Source organism: Scophthalmus maximus, chromosome 6, assembly GCF_022379125.1.
Source record: "Scophthalmus maximus strain ysfricsl-2021 chromosome 6, ASM2237912v1, whole genome shotgun sequence".
Classification (NCBI taxonomy): Eukaryota; Metazoa; Chordata; class Actinopteri; order Pleuronectiformes; family Scophthalmidae; genus Scophthalmus; species Scophthalmus maximus.
The window spans coordinates 20,562,557-20,576,204 of NC_061520.1; the positions used below are offsets into that span (position 1 = coordinate 20,562,557).

Here is a 13,648-nt window from a genome sequence, read left to right on the forward strand (position 1 = left end):
CTTCTTATATCATACACGGAATCCAAACTATGAACCACGTGTTATTCAATTATTTTTCTGTAAAGTTGGTGGACCCACCCAAGACATTTAAGGGAAGAAAGGTCAAAACTGAAGCCACAGATTCCCTGAGTTTTCGTCCCTTGCAAGGATACTAGATCCTATGTTCCCCATGACGCAGCCACTTGTTTGACCCTTCCCTGCCTGGTAACTGCTCACCATTTTGAACCTCCGCAACCCCCTTTTTACAAGGCAGGTTGTTGGTTATATGCTCCGATCTCAAGACCAAGGCCAGATAACCCAGATGGTGACATGATCACCTCCTAATGACGTCATCTGGGTTTTTCAGAGAAGCTTTAGTAAAATTCCTCCAGCAACACAGGCGATATTATACAATTGTTTTCACAGGCTGGGTTCTACTCTTTGAGACAGGTAAGCTGACCTTTTCTGTATACATTTGGTGGACTACCCCTTTTGAGTTATTTTGTGAATAAATGGCGTATTTTCTATGGCAAACAAAAACAACTTGTTTTTATTCTTAATATTTATAACGTGGGATTAAAGGCCTTTTTCTTCGACTCAGTGGTTTGTATCAAAAAATCTGATTTGAATAATAGAAGCGTGCGAGTCAACCCACACATCTACGAAGGCGATTAAACACTCATTTGGAGACATTTCTAATTTGCCACCACCACTTTCAGGGCAACTTCTCATGTTCCATTCTGTGTGTTGACACACTCATTCATCAGAGGGGACGCGCTCTGCAAATCACAGTTTTAACTGAACGCTGCCTTTACTGCACCGTACGTGTCCGTCTGCAGTTTTCCACTGCGCCAAGCACGGAATGGGGATGGACACGTTACCTAGGGAACCAGCCGGTGCGACAGAGTGTACGTTCCTATTAGAACACGGCTATGATTACTGACTGGAAATAACTGAAGGTCACAGGTGACAACACTGAGGAGAGTCTGAATCTGAAATAGTCACTTATTTTTCCAGTAGCTGGTCACACACTTCGTAGAATAAACCTTTTACACAGCAATGAAAAACATGGGTTTATATATCGCATATTTAGGTTTTTAAACATTTAGTAGACGTTTAGTAGAAATCTTTAATGTAAATACATATATATATATATATAATAAATCATGTGATTTTCAAGATATGCTACATATTATTTGATAATAAGTAATGCTACATTCATGACGAGAAAATCCCAATCAAAGGCCATTTGGACTCAAACTCCGGAACTTCACAAAGAGTTAGAATGACTTCCTCCTGGTGTGAGGATTGATCTTGCCCAGGCAGAGCGCCACGCTACTAGGGGAGGCCTGTGACGACGCAGTGCTGGAGCTGCACGAGGCCCGGTCCACCCTGTAGGAGATGGAGTTGTAAAAGACGGGGTTGCTGTGGCCACGCTCCTGGTCACAGTGAGACGGAGGGGGGCTGTCGTGAACGTCCAGGCCGCAGCAGAGGCAGGAGATCAGGGCTCCGAGTCTGCTGGGTTCAGGGAGCTTCGAGTGCTCTCTCTGTTCGGATGACAAAGGCCCGCGGTCCTCTGTAGGAGTAGGGAGGAGGCTCATACAGCTGGTGCCCCCCTCCATGGGCAGGCTCAGGTTGCACCGGCTGCTGCGTCCATCTTTTCCGTCTTCATATCTCACCCCGGCAGTTCCTGCTTCGGCGTCCGACACCTCCCTGTCCTCCCGCGTGTCTTTAGGCTGCGGTGCCTGCTCCTCTCGCGCTGCCTCAGGCCTCACATCAGGCTGATCTGAGCTTACGGTGAGGAACCTCAGGACCACCAGGTTCAGAAAAGCTCCAATTACTGTCAGCCCAACCAAAATGTACATGAAGCTGAAAGCCACATAGGGGGATCGCCTTTGGAGAGCATTGTTCTTTTGCAGGGCCACAAAATCCCCAAAGCCGATGGTGGTGAGCGTGATGAAGCAGTAGTAGCAGGCATTGAAGAAGGTCCAGTCCTCAAAATGGGAGAATGCCGCGGCTCCGATACACAGGGTGCTCATGCAGGACAGCAGACCCACCAGGACCATATTCCCCATGGACACGTCCACCTTCCGCAGGCCCAGGCCCTGCTTGGACCTACGCAGGAGGTAGCGGACAAATGTGTTGATCCTCTCGCCCAGGCTCTGGAACATGACCAGCGTCAGAGGAATGCCCAAGACTGCGTAAAACATACAGAAGGCCTTGCCAGCATCAGTTCGGGGAGCAACGTGGCCATAACCTACAGAGTCACAAAATGTCAAGTGCGGCTGTTAAATGTCTATGAACATTCTCAGGCATGAAAGATAAACTAAGGCTTTAAACAAGGTTAAGATGCTCACTCGTCTCTTAGCGCAGGCCCAAGTAAAATCCTAAGTCTTTAAATTACGGTGTCAAACACTAAATCATGAGTTTTACAGCCAGCTGACAATTTGATGGGTAATTTATCCTTTAATATGGTTAAATGTGCATAAATCAATATTGCAATCCGTGCAAGTTTAATGTGAATCAGCTCATTGTGGCCAAATCACAGAGAATTATCACAAAGCTCTGCAGCACTTTAGAGGTTCACATTATAAAAGCACAGTATGCTCCATGGCTGAAGAGACACAACCAGCTGGTGAAGAAAACGCTTCTCTGCCGAAAAACATGACAACAGTTCATCTTTTCACACACACACACACACACACACACACACACGTGTACTCACTTAGACAGACCTAAGGTTAAAGTCGCGTTACGCCTCCGTCCTACGAATATCTGCTTGTGGCAGAGTCTGTACACACCCACACAGTCTCACTCGAACCAGTTCTACTCAGGAAAATAAGTGAATACACCAGTGGGTGGGGCCATGAGTGTGAAGAACGTTTAATAACTGGCCAGGAAACCTGAACTTCTGATGGGGGAAAAAAGGGAAACATGAACATTTCCTTTCTGCCTGGCAAGGTGGCCCTCTAGTCCTGATTATGTCCTATTCCTTGTGTTCTTCAAAAGTATACCCATCTAAATATGGCCAACAATAACAAACAGCAGTTGACCTATCTTGAAAGCCGCAACTGCACATGTATTTGGGTAATGAAGGCGTTTAAAAGGTGGGATCTGTTGTCAACAGTGCCACTGTGCGTGGGGAAAGCAGCTGAATTGGTTGTGCCACCGGGCTGCTGTGTTGTGTGTCCACAAATCAAGATTGCGTTCACATTTAGATGCGTTGTGCAAAATCCAAAGGCGAATATTAACAGTGATATTTGATACTTGCCCCTTGTAGAGATGAAAGGAAAGATTGTAATGGAGGACAGAGACTGTCGGTCAACTGGAGCTACACTTCAATGTGCAACCAGTTTTCACAGTACATAAAAACATCTGACAAGTCAAAGAAATGGCTAAGTCCTGCTGCACACTGCTCCCTGCATCTATGCTCAATAGAGTCCAATCATATTTGATCAAAATACATGCCTGCTCACAAGTTGGTCATGTGGCTTATAATGGTGGCAGTATATTCAGCCGTGTTCATGCAAAGTGGTCCTGTTTGAAATAGACATGACATTCAAATTACATGAAATTCATATAGGTGCAAGTGTAGAGCAACTTAGTGGACTGTAGTGGATGAGAAGTTCTACATTGGGTTGAGAAGTCTCTTCTTTGTTTCCCATGTATACCGTGCATGAATGTCACTGTTGGATTTAAACGTGTATGAATGGATGTTTTCTGTGAAGAAGAAAATTTCAAAACTTTTTGCATGCAGCCGCCTGTCAATCCAACACATGAGCATGTTTCACGATAAAAACAAATCACTTTGCCTATCACTTTGATGCGGATTGTTAATGGGTCGTTCATTTGCCACAAGTTGCCATTCAACATGTTTTTATTTTCCCTTTTGAATTATTGTATTTTAATGTGATTTTATGTGTTTCTTCACAATGCTTTTAATGTTTTATGCTAAAGCACTTTTAAATTGCCTTGTTGTTGAAATGTGCTATACAAATAAACTCGCCTTGCATTACATTGTAAAATCATAGTAATGATTTAAACCTAAGTCCCACATTAAAGTTAAGCGCTCGGCACGCGCGCGCTCGCATCCACACACGCGCGCGCGCTGCTTTGCCTCTATTGAACAAGCACACGTGAAAAAGAAAATGTAAGAAAATATCGTAGCCTCCTGTTGTACTTGCCAATCGTGGTGATAACAGTGACAGCAAAATAAAAAGAGCCGGCGAACTTCCACTGCGTCCCGGCGCGGTGCGGCTCCGCCAGCAGCACCACCCTCTCCACCTGCCTGTAGTCGTCCTCGGTGAAGCCGTACTTTCTCTTCAGCGCGTTCAGCTTCTGCTCCAGGGCCCTTCTCCTCGCACCCTCGCTCTCCGACTCCAGCGCGTCGAAGACGGCGGCGCCCACGAGCAGGTAGAAGACGATGGAGAGGATGAGGGAGAGGGTCCTGATGGTGTGCGTCTTCATCCTCCACTCCAAGGTGCGCACGGAGCGGAGGCGCGCGGGCGGGAGGGCGCCGCCGCCGCGGCTCGGGGGCGCACGGAGGACACGGCAGCATCCTCCTCGGGCTCCATCCATCTTCGGCGGCTTGATGTGTTGAGGCTCCCTTGGCCTGATAGGGTTACCTCAGTTAAATAGGTTGCGTGTTGAAATTGTAGCCTCTTCTATTAGGGTGTGATCAGGTGAAATGGCTCCAAACCCCGCAGGGTTACCTGAGATCAGCCGCTGGCAGCACCTTGACTTTCCACAGGATGTTACTGTATAGCCTGCTTAAAGTTGCTCACGTGGCCTTATTTAGTTCATCGCCTTAATCTTTAAAGGTTTCATTCACACGTCTGCAGATTTCATTACAGTCCCCTTCACACAAAAGGGTGTTTTTTTTCCTAATGTCATTCCTGTTCGACTGGATGTTTGTTCAGAGTCTGAGCTCACCTTCAGTCTGACACAAGTTGATTTTGGTGACATCACAAGTTCTGTGGAAGGAAGCCAATCATGGTCCAATATGCAATTTACACAAGATTAATGTGGAACAACCCTCAGTGCATGTTGCATTGAGAAGTGACTTTTATATTAAATAGGAGACTTCTGTGATGGAAGAAGTATTCAGATCCAACATTTAAAAGAACTTATTCACAGAAATTGAATATATTGTTCATAACTGTGTTCATATATGTTTAATGAGCTTCAGCAAAGACCCTATGTTTTTTCGTCAACTTTGAATGAGTTAAATATAGTTACATGAGGTGGACCCGACCTCCGTGTGAGTCGTCATGTTTGCTACGTCGTGTTGAATACTGTTATACAAAACGGTCCAGAATACGTCGCATTCGCGTTGAATTTTCAGCGCTGACGGAAACTGGAAATGGAATCAGCGGTGCGCCACCATAAAGTGTCCTCGTCGGGTACTCAGTTGAATGCGGTTTGCAACTTTACCACCAGATGGCGCCAGAGAGTTACACACTGGAGCTTTAAATAAAAGTAATCAGTTACAAGTGAAGGTCCCGCATGAAGAATTCTACTTTTGTATTTGCAGAGCAGTTAGAGTATAAAGGTAAAATGTACAGTAAAAGTACTGGTGAGGTCCTTCCGTCAAATATATAACATTGTTAGATGATTAATACTAAAGCATCATCATGAGGATATAATTTAAATAGTCTGTACGGTATTGGGCTATTGATAAAATGTATTGTCTGTAAGTAAGTGTTGCAAGAAAAACTAATTTAAAAAAAACTTTTCTATAAATTTACAGGCAAAGCAATGAATAAAAGTTAGTTCTCAGTTACAGGGGCAGTAAGCGATTCTAAAGCAATACTCCTTTTGTGTCAATCAGCGAATATTGCCTGACCGTCCGTCGCTTTTATGCGTGCCGAAAAAAAATCCGGATTTTGGGTGCAGCCCAGGCTCCGGAAATCAAAAAACAAAAGGATGGTGTGGACTGCACCACACAACAATGCAATGGCGGGTTTTATAAACATCACTCGTCGACACATTAGGAGACCTGCTAGCCGGTATCGCTGCAACTCCATTGTTTTGGCCTAGCGGTTAGTGCGTCGGACTCCCATACCTGAGGTTGCAGGTTTGCAGCCTGGCCAGAGCAGTAAAATCCCAACAACAACAAAGAGAGAAACAAGCTTTCTCCAAAAATCGCTTACTGCCCCTTTAAGATACACCATTATGCCAGTTTCTTCTACTTCTTTCAAGTATTTGTACTGAAGCATTAACTTTCCCAGACCGACTTTCTCGGCTGTTGGTCACTGATCCTGCGCGTTTGAAGGGGTTTGGGATGCACAAGTGTCAGTGTGTGTGTGTGTGTGTGCGTGTGTGTGTGTGTCTGTGGCTGCCACACAGAGCAGCGCTGCAGAAACAGCTGGCCTTTCCAGACCCTACTCCCTTGATTATTTTGCCCTGTGAAGCGTTCATGTGTGGGGTATTAACAATGTGCTCGGCTAAAGTATTACTCTGAGCGATGAAGCATTAGCTGCCGGCAGCACTGACCTTTATCAAGCACACTTAGTCGCTGAGTGATCCGCCGAGTCATCGTCATTAACTAAGTCCAACACGGGGACTGGGAGGGAGGGAGAGAGAGAGCGAGAGAGAGAGAGAGAGAGAAGAAGGCGGTGCAGACGATTTGTGGGTATGTAACAGTTCAGCTCCTCGGCAGCCCGGCTCATGGAGCTTCACCGAGGGTTTCAGAGACATCTGCAGGGTTTTTGGCTCAGTCTCATGCTAATTGGGTTCACAGCAGAGCAACCAGAAAATCGGCCGACCACTGTAACCCAACACTGCGAGTTATTCCACTTTCACATCCTACTTGAAGTTCCCATCGCTTTCCAATTTGTGGGGCCTATTCATGCACTAAACCCGGCCATAAAGAGCCAGAGACCTGCCATTAAAATCCACATTTATGGCCCCCTCCCCACCCTACAGAACATATGGCTATCTCTATACTGTGTTTTTATCTCCCAGAGACAGTGCAGGACCTCATCCCGCTGCAGTAAGCACAAATGGATCCATTGCCGAGGACATGTTTTACAGAGTCCCTGAGAGATAACAGCCGCGCCACAGTCCACTCAATAAGAGCACAGAGAGCTTACCTCAGTACTGTGCACAATCAATTCCTCATGCAAATTTCAAACAGTGTGTCATAAAAAATAATAATGTTATAGTCATTAGTAGATACATCAACTCAGCGGTTTACTGAGTAATCACTACGAAGGACAAGTGACTTTTTTGTTAATAAAGGCCCCCCTGTAGTTCAACAACATGAGGTAATGATGCTGCGTTATCGGAAATGCTCATCTCGTTTCCCCGCGCCCTACGGGAAGGTTCATACCTTCCCTTTATCTTCCACAGGAAGACATTACGGGCAGGATGTCCACCGACTGGAGTCGAGGCTCTCATCAGTCCAAGTGCCGTCCGCGTTAAAAATGAAGCGGGGGAGTACACCGCAAACATGATAAGAGCAGTTGACGGCAGCGGAGATAAGGACAGTCTTTTGTGATGATTGTATAATAAAATGCATGTTTACTAAAAACAAGTTAATGCATACATGGTTGCAGGTTAATGTCTTTTTGTTGTAACTGAGGGAAACTGTATTGACTGGCCTTTTGGGGAGGGGTTCTGGCGGGAGGACGACTGTGACAAACAGTTATCATGCGGGTCAGTGTAACTGACTGCAATTATAGTGGTTGTGTCAAATATAAATCTGTTAATGTTTGGCAGCGGGGTCATTTTATCCTACGAATGATGATAAAGGGGAAAAAACTGATTATAATTTAAAATAGATTTTCTTTCATTCTTGCTATGGTATGCTAAGGTTTTTTGTTTTGATATCATTATTTCTTTTGGAATGACGTAACACATGGAACGGATGGATGGATAAGGGCCCATGTTCTCCATTGTTTTTGTTCATGGTTGCAAAAATGACAAGCAATACACTTCTAAAGGTCACAAAACTCACATTATTGTCGATGCAAAAGTTTGAATAACTTTGATGGCACTCAAATACGACTAGATAAATAGTTATATATGTATATATATATATACCAAAAGGAGTACGGTTGCATGGCAATGTTGGTGCCCTAGGCAAGATTTTTGAGCTGATGATGTATTGATTACGCATAAAAAATTATTCAAGAAACCTTTGAGGTTAAGAATAATTTCATCATTTTAGGACTCATTTTGCAGCTGCAACTCAAAGCTAAATCGGGACAGTCTCGGATGGTGGATAATAACTTGCATGCATTGGTTTCTTGCATTACTGCAGACAGTGTTCATCATGTTGTCAGCTCGCGACTGAGAGTTCAGGGGCAGTTTATCTGGACCCGAACTGCAGACGACCAGACTCCATTAATGTTTTAACAGCTTTAATGGTCTTTTCGAGCAATACCGTAGAGGGTAAGGATTGAAAGTGACGACGTTGAGCAGTTAGGCAGAGGAGCTGGGGCAAGGCAGCGTGAGTTCGGCAATTGTCTCCTGACTGAGGCCCCGTCCACACCACAAGATATTTCGAAAAACACCCCCCCCCCCCGCATTTTCCTCAGCAGGGGGCCTGAAACTTCTCCGTAATGATGGACTCATTGGAAAGACGCATCTAGCTGTAGAAACACTGTAGCACCTATTCCCGGCCTATATGTGGCGCTGTTTTCTGCTACAGAACTCCACTAAAAAAAGAAGAAGAGGCGGAGCATACAAATACTCGTAGAAGAAGAAGCCGAACAACAACAACAACAACAGCACGAAGATGAAGATTTAAAAGGATGTGGCGTTTGATTCTGTCCGTGCTCCTTTTTAGCTCATGGTAGTGATATAGTATATAATAGTATATATTGCCCTAGCGACTCAAGAAGAGTCAGCATCTGATGCAGCACCGTCGCAAGCCTGTAGTCCGCCATTGTTGTTGTTGGAGATGCCGCAGGCGAGGGGTGGGGCGGGGTCGATGACATCATCGCATGCGTGTCTGGCGTTCACATGAACTCAAATACACAAACTCGGGGGGCGGGGGGAATTTATCTTCTCCACCCTGGGACCTGGATTCAAAAGAGTGCGTTTCAAGGCAGCGAAAACTCCGGGTGCGTCTGGACGGGAGGCCCATACGTGCGAGACTTCCGCGTATGTACAACAAATTTGCATTTGAGTAGACAGGGCCTGTCTTGGGCTGAGTTCCAGGACTTACATCTGGCACTGCTGGCCTCAGAAACTCTCGAAGACCCCCCCCCCCAATGGAGGACGGCGCCCTTAGCATTCCCCCATACCGCCTATGCCCAGGGCCGGCCCTGTTGCACGCTCACTAACACTCCGAATTCTAACATCTCCGGATCTGAGTAAGACGTGGGAAGGCCTGGTTGTGATCACACGTGACACTGCACTGTACAATGAAACAACAATACAAGACTTTACACCTTTATATGAAGCATGGCAGCCAGAGCTCCGTCAATTTGAAAAGGTGGAAGGGAAATTTGAATCGGCCAATAGTACAAACTCTGTGGACATAACTTGTATTTAATGAATCGTCGAGTAAAGGTGTTACTTGGGACCTGGGTCTTGCGTTTGGGGTCTGACATAGTTTGAGCAAGTTTCATAACTCCGCTGCTCCGTTTGGAGGCGGTGACGTCAGCCGTGGCCGCGCGACTTGCGTGCTTTCTTTGTTTGGTTTTCCAGTGAAACGAACAGAAATGAAAGTGAAAGAGGAAGAGAGCAGGGTAACGCTTCGCCCCACGGCGCCGGCGGGGCAGAGATGACTCCGCTGTCGGGCCTGCTTCGCCTCGCCACACGCGTCTCCGTCGCGGCGGCCTGGTTCGTCCGCGGCCGGCTCTGTCCGCTGGTCGCGTGGCTGTGGCGCCGCAGCAGGCTCTTCTTGGCGTCGAGAGTGTTCACCCCCGCGGCCACGTACGTGCATTTGGCGGTGGGCTGGCGAGGGGAGCGCGGGAGCGCGAACGAGCCGGAGGTGACCGACGGAGGAGACGGAGTCGGCGAGACCCGCGTCGAGGAGGGTCGACGCGAGGCCGGCCCGGGGACCGCGGGCCCCGGGGACACCGACGGGGAGGAAGACGCCGCGCTGTACCGAGCCGATCCCGCGGACGAGTTGTACTGTGGGTACGACTCAACCTGGGAGGCGGAAGTGAGCGACGAGCGCACCCTCGCGGGGAGCTGGCGTCCCGCGGCGCCCAGACCCGTGAGTACCCCACGGGCCCCGGGCTGTTGGCTGTTAGTTTTTATTTTCATGATATCATAATCTAAACCTTAATCTCATGCGAGTAAATGGGTGGGGGGCTGGAGCCAATCCCAGTTGACATCGGGCGAGAGGCGGGGTTCACCATGGTCGCCAGCCTATCGCAGGGCCACATACAGAGACAGACAACCAATCAGTCTCACATTCACACCTACGGCCAATTTAGAGTCTCCAATTAAACTAACCCCATTCTGTGTGGGAGGACCCACAGTCCAAAGAACCCGGAGAGGGTACATGGGGAGAACATGCAAACTACACACAGAAAGGACCTGGTTGGTTCGAACCCTGAACCTTCTTGCTGTGAGGCGACAGCGCTAACCACTACACCACTACACCACCGTGCAGCCGTTGCTGGAATAGACTACCTTTTTGCTTTCTTTCTGCATGAGTATGATCAAAATACTTTGAATAAAAAAAACTGATCTTTCGTCTATTGTCCACTTACCAGTACAAGTTTAGCAGATTTGAAAATGCTGCGAGAGACATGTACAACTACAGGCACGACTACCCTGTAAGTACACAAACACACAAACACACACACTCACACTGCCCTACATTTAAAGGGATAGTTCAGTGATTTTGAAGCGGGTTTGTATGAGTTACTTATGCATAGTTTATATGTTACCTTGGCGCTTGAAAAAAATGGTTAAACGGCTGTTTAAAGCAGTGAAAAAAATACGTCCTCCAGCGTTCAATTGAACGGATGTTTATTTTTTAAAGACGTTTAGCGGTGTGGTCCCCTCTGCAACAGTGCGACTCAGACTCACACTACTTCCACTTCTCCTCCAAACTCCGTTAAATGACAAACGCTGATCCCCATCCCCATAAGCGAACATATTAACTATGCATAAGTAACTCATACAACCCCACTTCAAAATCACTGAACTATCCCTTTAATAAGTCCCGCCCACATTTTTTCTTTTATGTCATCCCACAGTCGCAGATCAGGGTGCAACCCTGGAGCCAGAACGTGCCCTCTGTGAGTACACTTCACACATGTTGACGGGATCTGCAGCAAGGGTGGTGCTTTCATTCATTTCAAAATAAAATTAAAATATCCGTGTTGTATAGCTGTAGGATTCATTTCCCATCTCTTTTGTTGAGCAGGACGACAAGCCTAATTTGTGTTTCTACCTCGGCAAGAAGCCCTCTTTACCTGACGGTAGGCCTACACCTTCTGGTACATTATACACTGGGATTTGTTTTATATATCAATTCAAATGAATTGACTTTTGGATTGCCATTTCTATTTGTGAGGTGTCTACATACACAATTTCCACAACGATTGGTATGGAAACTACGACAAACTGGAGTATGTACACACTTATATTCAATGGTAAGTTACTCTGTAACCAAAGATGGGATGTAACATGTTCAGTTCCCTTTTCATGAAATTAATATTCATTTTTATTTCTTCTTTCAAAGGTTGTTCCCACTGCAAGAACCTGGGATGAACAATGATGCCAGCACACTGACAAAAGGAGAAATTGAGGTCAGCTTCTGAAAAGCTACTTATGTGAAAATTTGCCAAGAAAGTGCCTCACGAGTCTTGACAGAAGTTCTACCTTTCCTGCAGGACTTTCTTGCAAACGGCACAGCGAGGGAAAACCTGCTGAGGTCGTACGAGCTGATGTTGGACTTCTATGGCATCATGTTGTGCAATGAGAAGACGGGAGAAGTCAAGAGAGCCTCACACTGGAGAGACAGATTCTGCAACCTGAACAAGTAAACTGTCTTCAACAATAGCAATAATAAAACATAAGCTGCTGTCAGACAAGCATACAGACTTTTTCAGAGGGGCTGTGAGAATGCAAATGTCAGCCCAATGTTCCTGCCTGGCCCCTAGTAACATTTTCCGCGATTCATGGTGGGCGAGTGGGCATCACCCTCTCACCTGAATGTTCTGGAAGTGTTCCTGCTCCTGTGAATGCATCTGACTGGGACGGTCTCCTGCTGCGTCCTTCTTATGTGAGCGGCAAACTCCGGAAAATTGTCTGAAAAAGTGGGTCGGATATTTTGCGGAGTGTGCCGTTATCTGAAAGTAACAAAAAGTAACCCTTCATTTGTTTGTCATTGACAGTCACACTCACAACAACCTGCGAATCACCCGCATCCTGAAGTGCCTAGGGACCCTGGGGTTTCCCCATTACCAAGCGCCCCTGGTCCACTTCTTCCTGATGGAGACTCTGGTCCGAGGGGAGCTGCCAAACATCAAAGACAGTGTCCTCAACTACTTTGTGTTCGCCGTCCTCGATAAGAGGGAACGCAGGAATCTCGTCAAGTTTGCCTACTTGAATTATGACCGTAAGGATGAGTTCGTGTGGTGCCCGCGGAAAATACAGATGATGTGGTCAGGGCTGTCGGCGTCCGAGCCAGGGGATGGAGATAAAAAAGACGGTTATGAATTATGAGTCTGAGTCATGAGTATCTGAGTCTAGACGACGTAAATGAAGCCAAAGACAAAGCAAATGAAACTGTCAAAGCAGAATCTCTTAACAATGTTGAAAAACCTGTCACCGGGCCCCGCAATGCTGATGAGTGATGACTGCAGTTACAATAGATTTGTCTTGGCGGAGGTGGTCACAAAGCATGACACGCAATTCTGCCAAATTAAATATTCAGTCAGAGCAGGAAAATACAGCTTCAGTTATGATGCCTTATCCAGCGATGCACATGCACGTGATCTTCACATATTAAACATTTTCTCACTAGTTCATACAAATGGTTTACACACCAAATCTGAAAGCCTAATTATGTATGCAAATGCGTTAACTTTTGTATTCAGTTTAATTTCTGGGATTTTAATCATATTTCACTCATTTCATTTCTCCTCTCTCTCTGTTACCATGTATTCATGTTTTACACAGTAAAAGTGCAACATTTATAGAAGTGCTTGTTCCTTGTGGAAAGGTGGGACACCACTCATTTAGGAAGCTTGTCCGTTTCACTGTGATTAATAAAGCTAAAACCATTGTTCCCAGTTCTTATTGTCTAAAATCATCATTATTTATTTTCTTATTCTGTACGTTAACACCCTGTTGTCGGATAAGTGCCCTCTCACTCTTGTTTTTATTCATAATTAAAAGAATTTTGCATATTGATCTTGATTATGGTCAAAAGAGTCAAATAACAGTTCTGTCCTCCTGGGGTTGCAGTTGAAGCCGAGTTGATATCATGCCTGAAACAGAGGGTAGATGCTATTAGAAATTCTGTGCTCAAGCCCGGTGCTATTGTCTTACTGCAGTATCAGTTTTGATCATTAAGAGATTTTACAAAACAAATATTTCTCCTTATCATATCTTTACTTTTTGTATGATTTCCTACATGTAAGGCATCTTTCTAGGCTTAGATTTAAAACTTTCATCACAACACAACGTATAAACATTTTGTTGGTGCTGAGATCCCACCTGTACTTGGGTACATGTAGATATAAACTGC

The 13,648-nt window shown here is 45.9% G+C and overlaps 2 protein-coding genes across 2 annotated transcripts; one reads left to right on the plus strand and one right to left on the minus strand.

The window, feature by feature from the left end:
• Window positions 1-1,169: 1,169 nt before the first annotated feature.
• LOC118309481 (potassium channel subfamily K member 15-like) lies at window positions 1,170-4,812 on the minus strand. Its single transcript, XM_035631656.2, has 2 exons — window positions 4,164-4,812; window positions 1,170-2,236 (listed from the first exon to the last, which is right to left on the minus strand). The coding sequence occupies exons 1-2, from the start codon at window positions 4,555-4,557 to the stop codon at window positions 1,260-1,262; spliced, it is 1,371 nt and encodes a 456-aa protein (XP_035487549.2). The 5' UTR covers window positions 4,558-4,812; the 3' UTR covers window positions 1,170-1,259.
• A 4,781-nt stretch (window positions 4,813-9,593) lies between these two features.
• Window positions 9,594-13,193, plus strand: LOC118309752 (opioid growth factor receptor-like protein 1). The gene is made up of 8 exons (XM_035632222.2): window positions 9,594-10,153; window positions 10,659-10,721; window positions 11,148-11,189; window positions 11,318-11,372; window positions 11,468-11,546; window positions 11,636-11,702; window positions 11,787-11,935; window positions 12,291-13,193. The coding sequence occupies exons 1-8, from the start codon at window positions 9,716-9,718 to the stop codon at window positions 12,619-12,621; spliced, it is 1,224 nt and encodes a 407-aa protein (XP_035488115.1). The 5' UTR covers window positions 9,594-9,715; the 3' UTR covers window positions 12,622-13,193.
• Window positions 13,194-13,648: the final 455 nt, after the last annotated feature.